We start from the raw sequence: 22666 nt of genomic DNA on the forward strand, positions 1-22666 counted from the left end.
TGCCACAGTGCCTCGGCAGGGGAACTCAGAGGTGAAAGCAGTCTTTAAACACGCAAGGGCTGGCTCAGGCAAAGGCAATTTATTATGTTAAACACGTTATTAAAGGATCTAAAGCAACAGAGCAAAGATGTTCCAAGAAAGGTTTGAACTTCCCCAGCAAGGGGCTCTTGGGACTCCTCTTGTTAATACTTAGCAGCCTTGTCTGCAGCTGAGCCTACAGTGAGCATAAATGCCCCTCAGTCCCCGTGCAGAACTTGTTTCACTTAAATCAATACAGCCATCGGGGAGACTTGAGGAAGCAAAGCTATTAGTGGGACCACAGTTAATTCTGGGGGAAAGAAACAAGCAACAAAAGCAATAAAACTGACTGATTGCTTATGCAGACACTGTAACCCTTTCCTGCCTGGTCCTGCAGCACAGCAGAGGTGAGGATGCTGCCTGGAAAAGCCCTTCCTGCCCAGGTCTGGCATGGTCTCACAGGGCAGGGGGCTGTGGCACAGAGGTGGGCACGGGGCTGGGAGGAGGCAGGGCTGCTCTGGGGAAGGAAAGGGCCATTCCAGGAGATCCCATCAGCATGCAAGAGCTCAGAAAAGCAGCTCTAGGCAGCAGGACCTGCAGAAAATGGGACAGCACGTGGTGACTCCAGCTCTGGGTGGGAATCAGCACACCTTTGGTGAGCAGGAGAGCCCAGAGCAGTGCAGGGACACCCCCTCAGCAGCCCCAGGGACACTCAGCTGTCAGCACCTGAGAGGGGCCACCTCTGCCACAGCAACAACACACCAGGAAACCACCCAGGCCCACATCTCCCTGATCTCACACCTCTCTTCCCCACACATCTCCCTGTTTCTTCTGCCCCCTTAGGTCATGCTGACTGGAGCTCTAGGCATTAGGTGGGAAGGCGGCTGCCATGGTTTTTCCTTCTGAGGCACCTCAGACAAGTGTAGGAGCTTGCAGAGAAGCTCTGCAGCAGCAGCAATGTTGGCAGCAGTGCTGAAGGCAGCTCAGGAGGCAGCAGGGCCTGGGTGAGTGCCCGGTGCCCAGAGCAGCACGGGGGGAGAGCTTGCCAGGTGACAGCTGCATAGGAAATAACTGAGAAGATGTGGAGATAGAGGCTCTGTAGCAAAGCAAACTGACTAAAATCAACACCAACACGAGCTGAAGGTTCTGCAAGCCGGTGGTATAGAGCCACAGAATGGTTCAGGTTGTAAAAAGTCTCAAGTCCAACTGTGCAGCCAGCACCACCACCATGTTCAGCACTAACCCATGTCCTCAAGTGCCACACCAACACTTTCAGGGATGCTGGCTCTACCATTTCCCAGAGAACCTTTTCCAGTGCCTTACAACCCTTTCTGTGAGAAGTTTTTCCTTACATCTCATCTAAACCTCCCCTGGTGCAACTTGGGGCCATCTCCTCTTGTCCTGTCATTCGTTTCCTTGGAGAACAGACTGATCCACACCTGGCTCCAACCTCCTTTCAGGGAGCTGTAAAAAGTGACAATGTCCCCTCTTTTCCCCAGGCTGGGCTCCCCAGCTGCTCCTCATCAGAGCTGTGTCCAGACATTTTCTCTGGACACGCTCAATGAATGTATCAGCATTTCTGAAAGGGAATTTTTTTTCCTGCCTCTAAAATAGCAGGAATAGGTTCACCCCCAGCTGCTCCATCTGCAGGCCTGTCCTTGCACTGTCACAGGCCACAAAGCACCCCGGGGTCCACACCTCTCAGCCCACGAGATGCCCAACAACCAAACTGCCTCAAAACAGGGAAACAGCCCCAAAGTGAGCCTGGCACTGAGCAGCCTGCCCCCGTGGCAGTGGCAGAGCCATTCAAAAGCCACCTGTGCTGCCCATCCCTGCCTCAGCCTGCAGGAAGCACCACTGACCTCCGAGGCCAGGCCGCAGGCGGTTGTCGTAGCCGTCCAGGAGCCTGTCCAGGATGCGTGTGAAAATGGTGATGTTGTCCTTGCTGTCGTCCACGACGTCCGAAACGTGCTTCTGAGAGAGCCTGGCACAGGGAGCAGGGGGGAAAACCAGGAGAGAAGGTTAGAGGGGAAATCTGCACCGTGCATGCTCCCAGAGCTACAGGGAGGGAAGGGCCCGAGGGGCAGGATGGGGCTCAGGTTTTGGTAAAACCCTGTGTTTGCAGGACTCATCACAGGGCATTTCTGATCAGCTGCCCTCTGTCCTCACAGAGCCATCCACTGTCCCCTCCCCACCCTTCCCTGCTCAGATCCACCATGGTGGGATCCACCACTGCACCATGGGGAGTGGTTTAGGAGCCCTGTTTTAACAGGAATGCCCCAGCATCACTTGCCTGCCCCTAAAAATTGGTATTTTCTGAGCAGAGGCTGTGGGAAGCTCAGTTATTGAACCGCCTCGATCTCCTTACAGGCAGCACGGAAGAAGTGACACCAGGTATTTGGCAGATTGAGCCGTTTCAAAGATCTCTGCCTCAGGGAAGAGGGGAGACAGAAAAATAAGAATTCAGTAAACAGGCTTAAAGCCTCATCATTAAAACACTTAGTGAACCATCTCTGCAGTTTGCTGAACTTTCCCTGCTTATAAAAACAAATGAGCTTCCACATTCCCATCTCTGCTCAACACAAGAAGCCTGGAAGCCCCCAAACAAGATGATTTCCTCAGAACACATTCTGCCCCAGGTGGAATAAAACAACGAGTAAATTCCTCTAAAAAAGCACATCTCACTGAAGAAAATCTTCAATGCAGTTTTGCAAACACAAGGGGCTCAAGTAATACATTTGCATTTTGTGTCTCCCTTTCAATCAACAGAAAAGGAGATTGTGAGTCCTTCTGGAACCACCTGCCTCTAAAAGAGATTTCAGATGGCACAGAGCAGCAGTGCTGTGGCTTCAAGCACAGCTTTCCCCAGCAGAAATAGCTGTTAGGACCAAAACAAATGGAAAGGCAGAAGATTAAGTAACAGAAAACAAAAAGAAAAATCTATAGAGATGAAGAGTTTTCAAGGAAGATGGAAGAGGAAATAACAGAGAGACAAATGAGGCAAAAAGAAAGATTAAGAGGCACAAAGAGGCAGCAAGGTGGCTGAGGAAGCCCAGCCAGGCAGGGGAAAAAAGGCTGCTGAAGCATAGGGATGCTCAGCAGCAGCTACAGGAGCCCCCCGGGAGCAAGGAAGCTCTGACTGGCAAATTGGCACTAAATTGAGAGGTGAATAACTGGGGAGCACTGGCCAGAGGACAACCGTGAATGCCACAGACCAGAAGGGGTGGACATGCAAGTCATGGTTCCAGTTACCAAGGACAGCCCTTTGACCATCAGAAATGTAATGCTGGTGGAAGAAAAGCCCCTGAATTGTCACTTTCCAACATTTCTTCCCCTTTCCTTCCCACCCCAGCCTTATGTCCTTTGATGTGTGGTTTCAGCATGTATCAAGAAACAACTGGGGAAAAAAAAACAACAAAACAACAAAAAACTATAGAAAAAGGAATAGTATTTAAGGAGTTCAAAGCTTAATCCTGCTGCATCCCATCTAGTCAGGCTACCCCTGACACTGCTGGTGCACCTGTAAATACACTGTCAAGTGTCAGTAAGGTGACAAGCACCAGAGCTGGTTTGGAGCTCTCTACCAAAGTGTTCACCCAACAGAAAACCCAGATTCTGTAAGATAAAAGAAATGCAAAGAGTATTTCCCAGCAAAAGAGGAAAATTTGAGAGCAGGGTATGGGTACTTCAAGAGTCAGGCTGAATCAATACTATTTAGAATGCTGCAGTTAATTGAAATATTCCCTTTTGGGCAATTCTGACATTAATTTTCATTGGTTTCATTGACCAAACACTCTGGGAAATTTCCTTTCAAGTGCCTGAGGTCTGCTTCTCCAGGGGCACATCCCACCTCTCACAGGATCACTTGGCCTCTGTTTTTTTAGCAAAGCAACATCTGGAGGAGCAGTCAAACTGGGAAGTTGAGCCTCCAGGAGGGGTAACACAGTGCTGAAATTCCATTTTCCATAGGGTGAGGCGTGGTTGGGGTAACACCTGACCAAGCCTGCCAGATCCAAACACCAAAACACGTCTGACATTACAAACTGCATCACAGCCTCCAAGATTTCCAGTTGAATCCAAATCCTGGTTTTGGCTTTTCATCTGGACTTGAACTCCCTACAGGTAAGAAGAGTTTTGAGAAATTTAACAAATGCCTGCAGTAATTAGTGGGGTTTCAATTGTACCAGCTTTCAATAGATGTCATGGTTAAAAGCAATCTGTCCCAGAGTCTGCTGATGAGTATATAACCATCTATAACTTATGAATAGCTAGCACGCTCATGAAAAGCTCATTCATTAATGTTTTATAAGCTATCTTTAAAAATTACCCATAATATAAAGAGCTAGAGGACGGATTTTTGTGAAGGAACTCCTGGCGGAGGCTCAGCGGTGATGGGAAAAATGAGTTTACAAATTTCAAAGCTGTTTTACTTAGCCTGACATTTGAGGGTTTGACTTCAATGTGAGCAGTGTGGGATTCACTCAGGAGGTGCTGGGGGAAGAGCAGCGTAGGCAGGACAAGGGAAGGTGCAGGCAGGGGAGAGCCAGCAGCACCTCTGCCTGTCACCTGATTTGGGCTAATAATTCCTTTCCCAGGAAAGCTCTGGGCTGCCTCACCTCACCTTAACATAAAGCTAAAGCTGCCCTTTAGCTAGGCATAAAGGGACTGCAAAGAGATGTGCGGGATCAAGGTTTTAAAATAATTAAAATCCTCTAGGCAGGAAGGACGGAGGTTTACAGCAAATTTAATTAGGATAGGCTTGAGGAAAAGTCATTACCTTGCCACCTGTGCACAGGCTCTCTGGGGAGCTGTGCCACATCAGCTCAGGGGTCCCCTCACACACAATTTGGGAAGCAAATCCTCCTGGGGACCAGTAGTGTGAGCAATCCCTGCATGGCAGGTGGGAGGGAGCAGCAGCTCTGGTGAATACAGGATGGGGAGGAACAGGAGCAGTGGGGATGGCAGAACTGCAGGCACAGGGCATGGGGACAGCCCCACAGCCATTGTGGGGACAGGGTGAGAGGCCAGGGCTGACTGTGCCAGGGCAGGGTCAGCACTCACAGGGCAGGGCAAGCTGCAAATCAAATCCAAGCAGACAAAGCAGAACAGGCAGGACAGGGTGGGAGGGGCAGCACCGACATCTTTTCATGCATGAAGATCCTTGAGCCCTTCTGGACTTGTAACTCAGCAGACAGCATTTCAGTGTCCACACCTGGCACTCTAAAGGCTTTTCTAAATGTTTTATAGAAGTCATGTATTATTTGCATTTCTGTCCCTCTGTGCAGAGCTCCTCCTTCCCCACATCTCTGTCCTCCTTCCTCGAAGGGCTCCCCAAGCTCACTCTGCAAAGGCTCTGGTGGGCTGCAGTCATGGACTAACAGGTTTTCATCCCCTCCAGACAGCTCCCAGAGGCTGGGATGGTGAGGCTGGCAGCATGACCCTCCTTGCCAGGACAGCCAGAGCCTGCACACCCAGGCACAGGAGAGCAGGCAAGGTGGCAGAGAACCCCGGTGCTGCAGCAGGTCAGGTGTGCTGCCCATGGGTCATTACACCATTAACAGCCAAACAGATGAATCAGATTGATTTTCTGTTCTTTAAAATACTATTAAAATATTAAATGGGGTGGGGGGAATCTCTCTTCCAGGTTAAAACTCAGGCAAGCAGAGTCCTTGCCCAGAATGAATTGTGCAGAGGCCAAATCTGAAAATAGGTTTTGTTGCAAGAAACGCTGACAACTGATCTCAGTGAGAGCACCTCAAATAATGCCTGTGTCAGCCACGATAGGGACTGAAGAGCCCCTGGGTGGAAGGCATGGGGACGGGGACGAGGGGAGGGTCAAACACAGCGGAGACCCTTCAGTGCTTTGCCCTGGACTGCTTCATACACCTACTGACTCCGGGATATTTAAGTTCAGTTACAGGACTGCAGCCTTGGCCAACAGCTCAGCACTCACCACCTTACCCAGCATCAGCAGGGAGAGCCAGGAGCAGGACCAGGACTCCAAGGCTGAGGAGGGAGAAGGGCCCCATTCCTGGGAGCCTCGGTGCCATGGTGGCAGCGTGCAGCCACTGCAAAATGAGCCTCCAAACCTGCCAGGGAGGGACAGAGGGGAATGAGAGGAGAGAAAAGAGGTTTCAGTTACTAGGGAAAAGCAAACAGTTCAGTTTTTCATGTTGGGCAACTGTCAGTATTTCTGGGGTCCTGCATTTATTTGAAAGAACCAAAGGCAGCATCGTGGCCTGGAGCAGTGCTGGCCCTGGGCAAGCAGGCACACACATTAAAATTCTCACCCCACCCTCACAGCAGACCCTGCAGCTCCCCAGATGCTTCAGCAGCAAGTGCAAAGCTCTCTCCCCAAAGTAACCACACTGGCTCTTCCTCTACCTCACCCTGCAGGCTCTGACACAGCCTGCCCCTTGCAGCAGTCCCTGCCCTGGTACCTCTGCTACCTCGGTGACATCCACACAGCAGAACCACTTGGGAAGTCTCAAGACCCATTTTTTTTTCCCCAACATCTTTTTCTAGACAGTTAAACCCTCATTTAATTCAGGTAATGACACTGCCAGAAATTATTATTAAGTTTGACCACCGAGGCCCAAGGTGTTGGGAGCGCTCGACGATACTACACTTAGTGTGCTCTGAGTTTTCATTAATGCTCAGTTTTACTTTTATTGTGATGTTATTGCACATTTAACTGCCTTCTCCTTTTATGTATCTCATTATGTTGATGCACCTTGGAGCAGCACTGCCAAGCAACAGCCTGGATAAATACAGCTTGTCGTGACATCTCCCCCTCACAACGCTCCCTGTCTGGCACCCAGGGGGTTCAGCCAGGCACAGCCAGCCCCACTCTGAGCCCCCAGAGCCAGCAGTGAAGGCTCCAGTCAATCACAGCATGCAGAAACCAGGGCAAGGTGCTGGTGCCAGCCAAATGTGACCTCTGGATTTCTCCACTCAACGCTGCAGAGCCTCTGGCAGCTCCCTCCAGCACTGAAGGAGGTGCTGGCTGCGCAGCCAAACCCCAGCAGCTGGATGGCAATTCTGGCCCAGCATGAAGGGGCAGGGAAACTATCTGGGTGCTGCCAAGGAGCAGGGGGTTCTGCACAGGGATGTGGGAGAGGAGAGCTCCCAGCAGAGCTCCTGTGCAGAGGGCTCAGCCCAGCAGCATGGAAACACCTGGAGAGCACACACGTCCTCAGTGTGTACCTGGAGAAGAGGCACAAGGCCAGGCTGAGCCATGTTTTTTATCACATTTCTGCATTTAGCTGGTCTCCCCACAGCAATGAGGCCCTACAGTCTCCCTGGAGGCTGTGCCTGATCCTTGTTTTTCAGCTCTAGGAGCACACAAGCTGCCAGGCAGGCAGAAGGTAAGAGCCAGACACCACCAGTCCTCACCACCCACCTCAGCTTTTGTTCTGGCAAGACACTCACTAACAGCAGGCACAAGGGGGAAAAATCCAACCAACAAAGCCAGCATTTGGCCCTAGTTACCTTTACCTTCCTCCCCATCAGTTCACATAAAATCCTTGCAAAAATTAATGCACAGATTAATTTAAGCACAGTGTACTCAGGCTTTATTAATCAGGATTCCACCTGAGCCCCCTAGGGAAGCTCCTGCTCTGGCATGGACACACCCATGGCTCTGGTGAGAAAAGCTCTGACTTGGGATGCCTCCTCTGGCTCTCCCACTTTCCAGCTGAGAAGGGACACACAGTCTTGGAAATCCAAGTATTTGCTGATGAAGCACAAATTAACTGGCTGAACATCTGTTCTGTGGGAAATTCCAGTGTTTTGGGGAGAATTCGTTCCAAATCACAACAAGGACAGATAAAATGTTGATTTTTCTTACAAGGCAAATTCAGAACTTCTTCAATAAGCAGCTTCTCAACAGATTTCCTTTCAACTTTTCCCTTTCATTTCAACTTGCATATTATACAATAGTATTTAATTGATATTTTTTCCTAAGGCAATTTCAAATACCAGCCAAAAGCAAAAAAAAGAAAAAAAAATAAAAGAACCATTGGTATCTGTCCTCTCCTCTCCCTAAAACACTACTGAAAATTTTCACTAAAATAAACATTTTCCCATTCAACTGCTGATTTTAAAAAATGCTTTGTTTGGGCAGAATTTGCACAGCCAGCAGACTTTGACCAGGGATCCCCACACAAGGAGGACACTTTGGATTTGCAGCAGGTGCCTCCTGGCTCTGCAGGAACTGTTGTGGCTCCTGTAGAACATTTGAGACCATTCTTTATCAGATTTGGTGAAACCATGGGTGGGACAGATTGTGCACCAACAGTGGAAAAGTGAAGATTAAAAAAAGAGTACCAGAAAATGGAGGAACAAAGTAATTTGGGGGGTCAGGAACAGTGACAAAATCCAGAACACCTTCCATGTGGGTGTGTTCTGTCTGTGCCAAGAAGCTTTTAACAACTACATTTTCACCAAACCTTGTTCATAGAGTTTTCCTTCAGTATTATACAGAGATTAAGGCTCATTTTCTTCTCTGGACAGATCTGATGAGGAAGATGCTAGCTAAGGACAACAAAGGTGCTTGAATTAAGTCAAATTAGTGCTGAAGTCTCATCTGAAGCATCAGAACCAGCTCTACACACCTGCACTGGGAGCAAAATCTGTTTTCACTACCAAGCAGACATTTTGCCAGTCACATCTCAGTTTGTTCACACTGAGAACGTCCCCAAAATGGGGCTTTGCTGTGGCTGCACTCAGGGCCTCGGGGAGGACAACACAGCCTGGAGACCAGCCTGGCACTGTATCCTACCACTTTCCTTTGGTCCATGCCTTGTGTTTGTCTTGGGAAGCTGGACAGAAGAGCCTGCAGGGCATTTTCCTCGTTCTGTGGCTACTTCACACTTGGAGATGGATTGAGAAGCAGAGCCAGTCCTGCTCATCATCCCGCTGCCAAGCAGGAAAGTTGGGGAATAAAGGAGGATTTGCAGAGGAGATTTCACCATTCAGGCAGTTCAGGGGATCACCCAAAGCCCCACATAGCCAGATCCTAGTGGTTCCTGTGGCACAGCAGATCTCAGCATCACTTCTCCCTTTTCCTGGGGCTCTTGCAAGCCCAGCCACAGGCACACACAAGGAGCCAACTGGTGCAAGTGCTTTAGGAGCCCAACAGCTGCTGGCCACACAGCCTCCCTAATAAAATCAGTGTGTAAAACAACTCTCGAGGTTTCAACAGCCCAGTAACTGAGCTCCTCAGATTTTAGCACTCAAGAGTAGCTCTTGGAGAGGGTGCTGATGGCAGAGCAGGCAAAGGGGTCCCTTGGTGCACGGGGAAGGGATGGGAACACCCACAAGAGTGCCTCAGGAAAAGCAGCACTGGAGCTCCTCCAGCCGTGCTGGGGCTCTCCTCGCGTTAGGCTATTCAGCTGTCACTTCCCACTCAGGAAAGCTCTGAATCAGCCAACGCCTTGATCCGAATACCTGCAGGGATCCCTGATCCTCGGGAAGGGGAGGGAGGATGCAGGCAACATGCATTTAACTGCATGTAACCAAGCGAGGGTTTAGGAATGTTAATTGGCTGTTAACAGCCTCAAAGAAGGAAAAAACCTAAATCTCTTACTAGGATTTGCTGAAGACAAAACTGCACAGTGTCCATGAAGAAAAAAGTGCAGAATACCAACATTTTCAAGCTCAGAAAAGAGTGGCACAACTCTTTAGGCTGACCCCCTCTTCTATATGAGTTAAGGAACAACTTCCCCAGAGCTCCTGGCTCTGCTCTGTGTTTGTGCAAGATGGAGTCTGGAGGGATGGTGTGTGTGTGTGTTCAGAGCAGCCCTGCACTTCTTCCTTCCTCCATCTGTCCACTGCTCACTCCTTAATGGCACAGTTAGCAAATGCACTCAGCACTAATTGTGCAGTTGCTGTTAACCTCCACAGCTGAATCCAATGCAGATTTCCTAAGAGCTCTGCTGACACCCTGCAGCTGGAATCCAGCGATACTTGAAGTTCACCACACATGGAATTTGGCAGGTGTCTTTATGAGCACACACCTAAGGGCTTCACAAACATTCCCACTCCTCTCCAAGACAATCTGTCCAATCTCCAGAGCATCGTAGCACAACAGCACTCCAGGGAAATACAGTCTTCCTGTTGGATGTGCTGTGAACAAGGAATTGGAAAAGCTTCTTTCCTTCCTTGCCTCATGACAGTGACATGCTCCACTCTCTGCTCACACTGAAGTGGGTTTGGGAACCAAAAAAAGTGCTGGAAACTTCCAAATCAGCAAGGTACCGTAGTAGCTATGCCAACATTGGGTATCTCCTGACTTGGCACGCTGAGCCTGATCTTCCCAGAAATCCTTATTCTAGAAACCATTAAATATTCTGAAGTGCCTTCCTAGGAAAGAGTGATTAGCACAGGCTTACTGCTGACAAGGGAGAGACACAGAATGCTGGAGGTGGAGACTCAAAGATAAATTTGCAAAAAAACCTGAGCAAACGGCCAGAGAAGGGGACACTGCAATCACCAGAAATGAAACGAAGGCAGAAGAGGCCCATAAACCCACCTGGGCACATTTGTGAGGGTCACATGGGCATCTCACCCAAATTACTGCCTCCTGGGAAGATGCACAGCCAGGGGAACCATCTGATTCTCTCAGCAATAGTCTCACCAGCCAAACAGCATTCATAAACCAGTCCAAAGGACAAATTTGCCCCAGCACTGCACCCAGAGATGCTGTCCACCTGTGGTGTCATGCATGGACACCAGTGGCATCAGCTGGAGGGGTGCAGAGCACTGACAGCTCCCACTCAGCCCCCAGGACCTGCAGCAGCTGCACATCTTCTGTCAAGTCAGGTATCTCAGGGAGGGCTGGGCAGTGAGGAGCTGATGCTGGGAGCCAGCTGGAAATCAGACTGGGAAGAAGAGGCAGCCTCAGCCCAAAAGGCAGGATCAAAGCACTTCTGTGCAGGAGGAAGAGGATGATCCAGACCCTGGTGGTGTCAAGCACCATCTGCCCACCTGCACGGCAGCACAGCCAAGCACAGCGCTCTAGGTGACCTCACAACACCTGCATATTTACCCCCAAATTTAGGAGCACTTGCACAGCACAAGAAGCTCATTAAAGCCCTTCCTCATTGCACTGGAGCTCTCCAAAACAGGTCCCGGGCAGCAGGAGAGGTTCTTCAACACCCCTCAAGGATTGCAGAATCATCCAGCCTGCACAGGCTGGGCTCTGCCCAGCTGTCCCTGACCCTCTGTGAGCACACCAGGCTTCTGGTGACCACTGTTGTGCCTCTTTGATGCCGCTTTGAGCAAAGCTCCAAGCTCTCTCTGCAGAGACAGCAGCCAGCAAGTGCTCAGTGCAGCAGCAATAAACACAGGCGAGGCACACACTGCCCTGTGTCCCTGCCGGGGAGGGTTTTCTTCAGTTCTCAGTCACTCCAGCTAAAAAGGAGGGTCCCTTGGAACAAAAACATCTTTTCATTTGAGGGCAGGGGCAGCAATGAGCAGCCACAGTTCATCTGGAAGCCCGGAAATGGCTGAGTAAAGCGCCGTGGTGTTTCACAAGACCCCTGTATCGCATCCCAGGCTGTTTGCATCCCTTTGTTCTGAAAGGAGCTGGCTGGGATGCCCGTGTGTGCTGCACAGCACGGGCACAGACACCCAGTTCAGCAGCCCAGCCCTACCTGCAGCAGCCAGCACAGGGCCAGGCTGCCTTTGGGAGCCTGGATCCAGCCCAGTGCTCTGCTTCCATCACTTGAGGTTGCCCGGATTGCTCCAGCTTGCCTCTAGTTCAGCGCTGTCTGATGCTGTACAGATGCTGCTGAAGGCCAGAAGCTGCTACAGCATTTTAGAGAAATCAGAGACCAAGAAACAGGCAGCAGCACCTCCATCCACCTGAATCCAACTTGCTGTTTGCCACCTACATGGAGAAACAGCCCTGGCTCGCAGCAAGGGGCGCGTGTCAGAGGAACCACACAGTCCTTGACTCCTGAGCATGGAAATGTTTGTGCTCACCTACCCAAGAGGCTCACACTGGCTCATCCCTGCAAACACACAGGCACTGTAGGAGCCATAAACAACCTTCCTGTGAATCTGCCACACACAGAAGGTATGAGGCTCATGTGATGGTTATCAAATGTGTTGTCTGCAGCTCTGCAAGGGACGCCAGCAGAAGACACTTGGAAGCAGAGGCACCAGGCAAAGAAATTAAAGGTTTAGTTCAACATGTAAATCTTGGGAGCAAGCCTTAAAGTGGATTTCTTCTGTAAGTTGTTCTGCTGGTAACGAAGGAATAAGGTCTGTGGCCAACTCCCAACCCAGCTTTAATTTTCCAAAATGAGAAGCCGCTTGACAGTTTTTCCTCATCAAAACAAAATTAATCCAAGTATTGCATCTCTCTACTCAAAAACACATCCAGAGGGACTGTAGAGTGATTCACACCCACAACTGCTATGGGAAACCGTTTGCACTCATAGTGTAACAAGCCAACACTGATTCACCCACATAATTACAGGCAGACACTGATTCACAGCTACTGCAACTGCAGACAGACTGACTCACAATCAAAGCAACTGCAGACAGACTCAGGCTCACAATCACAACTGGAAATACAACCGTGCTGACAGTATTCACAGTTCTGTGTATCTGCAATTCCACGTACACCCCAACCCCTGGAAAACTGGCCAGCAGTGCAATCACTGTGCACCAAGCCCTACGTTTTTTTTGCTGGCACTTTTGACCTTCACCCCAGAGCCACCTTCTCCTCACTGATGGAACAATCCCCACTCCTCAGCAGCCTCCCTGCCCTGGCAGCCCCCACAGGAGCCCAGCACGACTGTCAGAGCCTGGCCCCAGGAGCAGCCAGAGACACAGGATGCACACAGGCACGGGGAGTGTGTGTGGTGCAAGGCATCCCTGTACATCCACTCTGTGCCACACACGGCTGCGCTGCCTCCGTGCTTCCAGAATATGAGTGAATGCAAGCCAAGTATAATACATTTAGCCCATGGGCAGAGGAGATGGCAAAAGACTCACCACTGGGCAAAAGCCTGAAAAGCTGGATTATTTACTACACTCTCTGGCTGGGTATGTAATTATGTCAGTGTTCAGCCTGGGTATTGTGCTACTTTTTGTAAACAGTTGGCAGGAATACTCAGACTGAGATGAGGGGCTGGGCTCTGTCTCCAGTGTGGAGGGAAGCAGGCAGAAGAGAACATGGTCTACTTAGACACAAAAAAAACCTGAGGTGAAAGAACACGTTAAGCAGGAAAAGGCAAAGGAGAAGCTGAGAGTGAAGTGGGACAGGTGGCAGTCTACAGACAAAGGGAGAAGAAAGGAGAAAGAACAGAAGGAGAAAAGCTCCATGATGCAGACTTGTGATAAGAAACTCCAAAGCGAGGAAAAGCAGCAGTCCCCCTGTGCCGAGGGTGTCTCGCAGCAGTGCAGACAATGCATCTGTGCCTCCCCACACACCGGGCTGGCTGCACGCTGAGAACCAGGAGGAGATTCCAGGGAAAGGACACAGCAGCCTCCAGGCCAGCGTGTGCCCAGGGCCCAGGTGCAGCCGCAATCCCTCCAGCTGCTCGGAGCCCTCTCGGAAAGGAGCAGCAGGCTCAGGCTCCAGCGCTCCTGCCTCTGAGCACTGCGGGCACCACGGGCACAGGCTGAAGGACAGCCTGGCCAAACTCCACTGAAACAGCATCACCTCACAACCCCTCAAAACCCACAGCCTCCAGGGCACAGAAAAAGTTAAGAGGCAGACTACAGAAAGGAGAAGACTTGCCTGAACCACAAGTAGCATCTTCCAGTTGTGGGCTGGTCCTGCCTCAGCACCTGCTGGTTTCTTCTTTGCACTCCCCAGAAGGGCACTAAGGGGATGGAGAGGTGAGGGAGCAAACCTGCTCTGCTGTTGCCATCAGAACAACTCGGGTGAGCAGCCACTGGGAGCTGCTCTTGCCAGCCCACGGCAGCGGGAATCTCACCAGAGGGTCCTGGCTCTCTGTTTCTGTCTGGGGACGCTGCTGCATTTGCAGCCAGTCAGCAGCAGATTCGAGGGAGACACTACAGATGCAATTGGCCAGGGAAATGAACTATTTGTTCAATTGTACTTCTCTTGTCCAGGCGAGAACCATTCTGGCAGAAGGCAGAGTGAGGAACAATGGCTAAGTGTTGCAGTGGGGACTGTCTGCCACTTAATTGCATTAGGCTATTCCTTTTTAATGATCCACATCTCAGTCCTAGTAACTCTGGGAGAAGGAGAAAAGACCTAGAGCTCTTTTCCCCTTTCCTCTCATACCAGCACCAGAAACTGCAGCCCCCAAAACTCCTTTCCCTCCCCAGCCCAACACAGCATCCGTGCCCATTAGGCCTGGCTGCAGGATTCAGGGGGAAATTTGACTTTGCTTTCCTACACCTGTCTCCCCGCTCAGCCCTTCCCCTGCATTCCCCGTCCGGCTCCAGCCAGGGGGTGCTCAGGATCGTCCTCCTCCAGGCATTTCTCCCCGCAGCCGCTCTCCCCGTTCTGCAGCCAGCAGTGCCAGCCGGGCGGGCTGGGTGCCCGGCGGGGAGCACCGGGGCACGGCTCCGCTCCGGACCGACACGCGCGGGACCTGCCGCGGGAGCAGGGCTGCTCCGAACCCGCGGCCGCCCGCCGAGCCCCCCCTTCCCTCCTCGCTCCGCCTATTGTCCGCGACCCCCAGACAATACCCGGGGGCCGGCGCAGCCCCCGGCATCCCCATCCCACCCCATCCCATCCCCGGGCCGGCTCCGCGCTGCCCCCCGCCTCCGCCCCCGGGGCCGGGGATGCGCGGGGAGCCCCGGGGGAGCGGGGACGCGCCCGCCGCCCACCCGCCCGCACTCACCGGCGCCCGCTGCCCCGGCGGGGGGCTCGGGGGGCGGCCGGAGCCCGCCGGGCTCCGCAGCGCTGCGCAGGGCTCCGCGCCCAGCCCGCCGTGCCGCCCGGCCGGGCTGCCCGTGCCGCCTGCGCGCTGCTCCGGCCGCGGCCAGCCAGGCAGACAGCGAGGCAGGGAGGGAGGGGAGCAGCATCCCCCCGCCTTCCTCCTCCTCCTCCTCCCCGCGCCCCGGAGGAGGGTTTACCCACCCGCTTTGTGCCGAGCCGCCCGCCCCGCAGCGTAGGCAGCGCGGATGGGTCGCTGTCTCTTGCCCCGCTTTGGGGCCACCTCCCCGAGCGATGGATGCTCCGGGCTCCTCCGCCCAGCCCCGGCCTCAGAGCACCGCCATCCTTTCGGCGCAGGAGGGTGAGCAGAGCAGGGCTGGCTGCTCCCTACCTGTTGAAGGGGGCAGCTCCTCGGGGCGCTGGTGCTCCTGCAGGAGGTGGGCAGCACCCCAAGCTGCCTCCACGCTGCCAGGCCCGGCCGGGGCTCCCGCCGGGGCAGGGAAGTTTGGCCCGCAAGTTGGGATTGCCGAGGCTTATATCGCAATAAAACGATAGGCAGAGGGGGAAAACGCGGGGAAGGGGAGAGGAGGAAGAGAGGTTAAAATGCAGCAAGGGGTAGGCAGGGAAGGCAAGGGCAGAAGCGGTGTGGAAATGCAGGGATCCCAGAGGAAGGGTTGGCCAGAGCCGGCTGGGCTCGGGAGGTTTTGCAGAGCCACACGGCAGCGAAGCTGGGAAGGCGAGAGCTGACAGTGAGGCACACTCAAAATATATTGTCCCTGCAGAGCTCTCCCTGCTCAGCACGCACCGCAAGGCTCAGCCGCAGCTGACTCCAAGGTACAGAACCAGCCCTCCACACCGAGACTGTGGGGTGGGAGAGTGGAGCATCACAGCAAGCACTGCTGACCACCCCAGAGCTCCTCCAGAAAATACTCTTGGTTCTGAATACCTAAAATAACACGGAAACATACTTCAGGACAAGGGCCCTCAAGGCATGGGTGATTAAATCCAATTTAACTGTCAGTTCTCTGCATTGAGGTATTAGAAAATGACCCAGTTCTTGCTTCCAGGAGAAAGTTAGGGGCAATCACGGTTCTACCTCATCCCTGCAGAGCACAGCCATCCTGACTTTGGTGAGATAGGAGTATTTATCATGACATTCCTGGACAGTAGGAAGAGATCCTCATCTCTCTTTCAAAGCTAAATTTCGTCTCCCTGTGGTCTGAGGATGGTCTTTACTAATCCATGTATCCAGATGTATCTGTTACTGGCATTTAATCTGCTAGTTGAGTTCTGCTTTCCTCTGCTGGGCAGGGTCCACGGGCAAGACCTGAGGAGCTCACAAGATCTGAAGACCAACATTTCAAACAAAAACTGGTCACTGCCCCCACAATCAAAGCTGCCATGTTTTAGACCAGAGCAGGAAGCATCTTTAGTGTTACTGCAACGCTTGGCTCACTTACAGGAACTCTGAACCACCACAAACCCTAATCAAGATAAGTTTCTCCAGCCCTCAACATCACATCCAAGCCCAGACAATGGAGATTAAATACTCACAGGACAATTTTGCAGTAGCAGCAAGACCTTCAAGTTGTTATTTTCTGTCCTCTGAAAAATATTTTGCCTGAGCAGCAGAGACCTAAGTTGAGAGATCTCGTGTGGACAGCCAACATTTTAATTGTCCTCAGGCTGTTCACACATGAATGACAGCGCCCAGTACATGGTGTAGGGCTGTTGCCATTTAAAAAAAAAAAGTCTGTTTCTGCATTGAATTCCTCCTGCCATAATAAAAAGCATCACTCAAGAAGACAGCTGTGTGTGCATGCCAGCAGAGGAGCTTTTTGCTGGTCTCCAAAACTAGGACAAAACATAGGATCAGAGGAAAACTTGAATTGGAAGAGATTTCAGGACACCAGCAGCTAATCCAGTGTCCTGCTCAGGGCATGGTCATCTAAGGAAGAGCCTGGCGAGCAACACAATTTGGCCACAGTTCTTCACACAGAATTCCTGCTTACATCCACGTTTCCTCCAAGCCACGTCTTCTGTTCCTCATTTATATGCTTGTGAACAAAAGAGTGTTGGCAAGGGAACAGGGAAGAGCCCAGGGAGTCCCAAGGCACCATTCCCTTAGCTAAGAGCCCCAAGGGTCTGGCCCACCATCTTCCCACTGGGGGGGGGTGCTCCACTGGAGAATACACCAGGCTGACATGCCCAGACAGGGGACATGGCCTCTCAAGGACATTGATGGCCTTGAGGCTGAGAGCAGAAACTGTCCTCATGCTTGTTCTTCCTCTTTTCCAAACTGATTCAGCTGCTGGCATGAGCTGCCTTGGATTTGAGAAGAGGCATGAAACAGAATCAGTGAGACAGGCATATCCGGAGACAGAAGTGACTCAGGATTTTAAATGGCTCGTATTGAAGAGCATTCCAAGATTTACACATTTAAGTACTGCTAACAACAGTCAGAGGCAATGAAAACCATGCTTCTCTTGAGACCTGTTCTTCCACAAGCAACAGTCATACCCAGTTCCCCAGAAGCAACATCTTTTACTTTTCCCTGAGATGCCTTCTCCAAACGCTGCCTTCCCGCTGAGAGGTCTCTGACACTGCCAGCAGCCTGAGCGAGTCTTGGGCGTATGGCCCTTCACTGGAAGAGCTTTTCCAAGAATCTAAAAATCAAGCTGAATCCTTCGCCTTGTAGCCACAGCACACAAAAGGTTCTTACAAAGGTGGGGAAGAGACTAACTGGAGTCAGGCAGAGAAGAAAGCACAACATGGACACTGAGCTGCTGAGAGCAGAGCAAGAGGTGCAGTACCCAAGAAAGATACACCTCCCAAATTAGGAGGTCTGTGGCTGTACATTTTGTAACCCTTTCTGCCCCTCCAGATGTGCTGATCCACACCATAACCAGCTCATGCAAGTCCTTGGCAGAGCAGGCACCTGTGCACCACAGCAAGGTCTGCTTCCAGCTGCCAAGCCATTAATCAAAATATCCACCAGTCAAAGCCCTCTTGGAGTAGAAAGTCTGTGCCAGAGATCCCAAAAACCTTCTCCTGATTTGCTCACCCCACCTGTTAGCCCTGCAGAGACATCAAGGGAGGCTGTGGAAATGTTCCTTTATCCCAGCCAGTGCTGAAAACCAACTGACCCATAAGGGAAGTGAGTGCTCCCACCATCTGGACTGTGCATGATGATGGAATTAAAGATATAAGGGCTATCCAGCAGTAGCACAGGAGGGGTTTGGACAAGAGGGGATGCTGTCAGGGTGGAAGGAAGAGGCTTTGGCCAGGGAAGCAGGCATTAGGTAGCTTAAGAAGTCCAATTTTAGAGAATCTTTTCTCTGGGGGGTACAAGTAGTGTTATCAATATCTAGTTGTAATTGCTTTGATCTCTGCTCTATTCAGAAGTAAAGGTAACCCTCCATTAAGAGTATCAGTCTCTGTGGATACATTCATCAATTTAAGAGACATAAAAACATCTTGTGAAACCTGTAAGCAATTATCTTTTAATGCATCTTTCCATCATAAGGCTTTTAATTTCTTTTTTAAACTATCTAACCTCCCTGTCTCTGCCTTTACCTGCTGGAACACCTCCCTGAACTCTGGCACAGTCCAGGAGCTCATGGCTTTGAGGCAAAACCTTTCTTATGGTGATCGAGGTTAAAATGTGGCTGTCACCATGTTATTGAAGAGCAATCTCTCAAAATGGAAGTACAGCAGCCTGGGAATACCTTGCTAACAATTAGCAAAGCCTTTCCCTCCCATCAACCTGCTCAACAAGCCAGAATAAAAGTCTGCTTGCTTTTAGGTCCATGCTGCAATGCCCTTGAACAGAATAGAATTGCAGATTTGAGCCCTCCAGCAGCCAAGCAGGAGGGTCCATTCTGCAGGTACAGGATGGAGCAAGAGCTTAGGGATGTGCAGCAAACCTCCAGGACACACAGCTCTTGGGGACAAGGCCAGGCCATCCCCATTCTTCCCAGCCTCCACCCAAAGGCGGCATCCAGGGAAGCTGCAGCTCTTTGCAGGGAAGGGCTGAGCCAGAGCTGACCTTGCCCAGGCTGAAAGGCAGGAGGGCAGCGTGCTGGGAGGGACAAGTCCCAGTAACACCTCCCACACGGCCACTGGGAGGCACAGAGCCGTCCAAGGAGCAAAAACCCTCAGCACAGGGAGGGCACTGCAGTTACAAATGTCCTGCTGGGGTTCAGGCACTCACCCTGGCATGGAGCAGCTGGCATGCAGAGAAAACAGGACCCAGTGCTGGGCACAGCAGAGTCCTTTGTGCCAGTCTTGTGTGAGGGGGTCCCTGCAAGCTGACATCCACTTTGGGGCCCTCTCCTGCTGCCAGGGAAAGCAGCCAGGCTGCACACAGGTGGCAGAACAAAGATAGTCTGCCTTTCCCTGGAAGCTGCTGGTCCCTCACCGCCGAGGAGCACCATGATGATGTCCTGCTTCCAAAAGAGCTGGGAGAGGAGGGCTCTTTTCTCCCATTCCCTTCTACTCTTAAAGCACCCAGGCACAGCTCGACAGCCTTATTGACCAAACTCTTGTCCTACTCTCCGGTGTCACCTTTTCTCTCTCCATCCCCACGTGGCAGCTGCCCCTTCTCCCCACCCGCCCGCTCTTTGCAACCGGAGCAGCGTCAGAGGCGGCTGCTGCGGTGCTTTATTAGCCCATCTCCATGGCAACTCGCCTCCAGCTCCACTCGGAGAGACCCCCGGCTCCTCCGTGCCATAAATCAGCCCCCCGCCTTCCTGCTGGGTGGGACGCGGGGTCACGGCTCGCCCGGGATGCCGCTGTGCCAGCCTCCCAGCTAGGGCTGCTCTTTGCCATCTGTGGCACCAGTTCGCACCCCTCGAGCAAAGCCTGACATCCATCCAAAGGGGCAGCGTCCAAAAGCTGGTGGTTTGGAGCCGCTCATGCCAACCAGCACGGAGCTGGAGCTGCGCTGCCTTTGGGCAGGGAGCAGAGTGCAGGGACAGCCCCCACCATGGCACTGGGCTGGGGGACAAAGGCACTGTGTCCTTGCCCTTGGGAAGGCAGCTGCTGTCCCTCCATGTCCATGGTGAAGCCCTCAAAGCCTGCCCTGAGGGGACAAAAGCCACCTAAAATGCTGTGAGCTGTTTTAGCCCAGCACAGCTCAAAGCAGGTGATTACAATCTGCTGGTCCCCACAAGAACAGACTTTTCCCACACACTTTTTCCTCACGGCAAGGGGCCACAGGACACGCTCTTTTCACCCTCTCAAACACGCAGCAAAACCTGTTCTTGCTGCTGTAACTCCCCCTCTAAACCTCAGAAAATGGAGAGAGCTTTTGTTTTGCATCCCACGAGTTATGCAGATTGTCACTTCATCCATAAATTCCACGCATCTGATAATGCTGGGACTAAATCCTGACAAGACAAACACAAAGGTGGCTCCTGCCACCAGAAGTTGAGGTAACTGAAGAAGCAGCCGGGCAAAGTAAAAGAGAAAAATGATAATTTTCAGAAGCAGATGGGGCACTGCAGGGCTGTGCTGGTGGGAAGGTGATGGGCTTAAGGCACAGCCATAGAGAGGCTCACCTAAAATCACTCACAATCCGCAACCAAACATGCACTAGTGGAAAAGATATTTTTCCTCACCTTTCCACATTCCCTGAGAGGAACTGATCGATGTATGCACTGATATATAACCCCGAGGCATGCTTGCAGTGTTTCTACACAAGACCACAGTCTTTGTTGCCTTAGATGAGGGTTCCAGTGTATCTGAGGGTTTACCAATAGCTTAGACATGCCCAAGAAAACCCAGCAATGACCATTAGGATGGCTGTAAATCTTCATTTCACACAGATGGTCAACATGCCTACCCAGACAACACCTCACAGAGCTGAAAATCCCTTCCTGTGAGGCACTGCAGAGCTCAAGGGCTGTGTCTAGGCAGATCCTGGTAAAGCAGAGAGCTGGAGTCTCGTTTCTATGACAAAACGTGCCATCCAAATCTCCAGAAGCCAGGTCCAACTCCATGCAGAAGTACCAGAGCTCTTTTAGCAGGGGGAGCTGTCTCGAAATTCAAAAGCTATGTGCTGGCAGTGGAACAAATTCATAAAAGCTAATGAGCCTGAAAGAGACTGTATTTGTCCTGCAGTCCCTTGGCAAGAGCAAAAATAAACCTGGAGAGAAAGACCTGTTCACATACTCCCTGTTTTCTGTTCTGCAGCTACAACAGCAGCATCAGTTCAAAGATCCCCCTGTGGAGTCATAAGGTTTTCGATGTCTCAGCACTTCTATTTCTAACGTTGCACATGCTTGTCAACTCCAAATATCCTTAAACAATTTAGATACCTAACACCTAAATCAAGTGCTTACGAAGGCTGGCTTTGAGAGTCCCTGTTTGTGCTTGTTTCTTTCTGATCCAGGGTCCTTCTGAGTTTTTCTCTGCACCCACAAAGCTGTGAACTCAATTTTTATTCAGAAGGAATCGAGTGGCAGGGAGCCAAAACCTAGAACTTGAAACAGGGCCAGATATCAGGAGGTTCACACTAAAAATTGCTGGGGTTGACAACGCCAGCTGAAGCGTTTGGAAAATGCCCTCTGTTCATGTTTCATGCAATATGTGATACCAGGTCTTCGTTCCAAATACTCTCCTCAGCTCTCTTTGGCAACTCAGAGGAGACCCTGGTGTCATCACAGCTTGATAAACTGAGCTCAGTTTACATCAGCAGCCTTCTGACACAGAGATGCTGCTGAGTTTCGGGTGCAAAGGCCTTTAGGGAAATAAATCCCCAGGGAAGAGTGAACACTGGTGCACTCAGGACCTACCACATCTGGACTCTGAGCGTATTTCTCTCAAAACGGCCGTCTCAGGCTCCTCTCCACCAAGCAGGAGAGTCACCCATGCAGTGTGGTTGTGGACAGAGCCTGTCAGCAGCAGAGCAGAAGATTCCCAAGGACCTCAGTTGAACCTGCTCCTGTAACAAGAGCTCTAAATGTCACCACGCTGTCTGTGCCATGGCCCCTGGAAGGATTCAGATGTTGTCACCTTTGGTGAAGTTTACAGGGAGCACAGGAAGGCTGAGGCAATGCCTAACAGTGAATTAGCTGAAAAAACCCAGCAGAGTCCCAGGTAATAAGAGCTCTCCATGATGTTAAGGTGGCTGCAAGGGCCAGGGCACTCCAAGCCCTGGCTGCTGGAGCCACCCTCATGGAAGCTGAGGCTGATCCAGCAGCTCCCTGGTTAATGAAAGGAGGAACTTCTTGATGCCTGGGGTGGCTACTTAGAGCAGAGGCCAGACAGACTTAAAATAAAAAAAAAAAAAAAGGATTTATTAAAGGCCTTTAACAGGCACTCCTTGGGCAGTGCAGGAGCCTGGCAGAGGCTACACCCAAGATGCACGATGGTGAAGAGTTCTTTGGGCTGATGTAAGTTTGGTCTGTTTGCATATCAGAGGTTCATTTCCCAATTATAGCTTCAGGTAATGAAGTCACATTGCCTCAGTTTGCTTTCCCCTAATTTACTTTTGTTTGTTCTTTTTGGGGCTGTGATGGTGAGCTTGGCTCTCAGGCCTGGAAGGATTGTTCTGTCTGACCAAAACAAAGAGAGCTTGCTAACACTCTGTATGGAGTTCAGAGCTTCACACAATGCAGTACAGGATCTGAAAAATAGAAAAGCTAAAGCTGAAGGCATCATTCTCAGAAATGGTTAGTGTGTCAGCCTTGTCCTGGCTGAAAGGCACAACAAAAGGAGCAGCTCATAGCCCCAGGACTCTCCTGTGACACCCACAGCTCCTCGTGCTGCACCATT

The 22666-nt window shown here is 51.5% G+C and overlaps 1 protein-coding gene and 1 long non-coding RNA gene across 3 annotated transcripts in view; one reads left to right on the top strand and one right to left on the bottom strand.

The window, feature by feature from the left end:
• Positions 1-22666, bottom strand: part of LOC135304578 (gamma-aminobutyric acid receptor subunit alpha-3-like) — a 112230-nt gene that overhangs the window by 57490 nt on the left and 32074 nt on the right. Inside the window, exons 1-4 of one of the 2 annotated variants that reach the window (XM_064427145.1) lie at positions 14853-15069; positions 13775-13859; positions 5980-6107; positions 1881-2002 (exon numbers count right to left, since the gene is read on the bottom strand). In XM_064427145.1, the coding sequence (XP_064283215.1) occupies positions 1881-2002; positions 5980-6107; positions 13775-13792 (268 nt within the window). In that variant the 5' untranslated portion in view covers positions 13793-13859; positions 14853-15069. Of the gene's footprint in view, positions 1-1880; positions 2003-5979; positions 6108-13774; positions 13860-14852; positions 15070-22666 lie in introns of those variants that run through there. The other variant, XM_064427143.1, reaches the window with a different exon arrangement.
• LOC135304580 (uncharacterized) lies at positions 1899-14603 on the top strand. Its single transcript, XR_010365904.1, has 4 exons — positions 1899-2039; positions 2389-4140; positions 5417-7385; positions 8533-14603. It is a non-coding gene; the product is annotated as an uncharacterized LOC135304580 (long non-coding RNA).

Source organism: Passer domesticus, chromosome 7, assembly GCF_036417665.1.
Source record: "Passer domesticus isolate bPasDom1 chromosome 7, bPasDom1.hap1, whole genome shotgun sequence".
In the NCBI taxonomy this organism is placed as follows: domain Eukaryota; kingdom Metazoa; phylum Chordata; class Aves; order Passeriformes; family Passeridae; genus Passer; species Passer domesticus.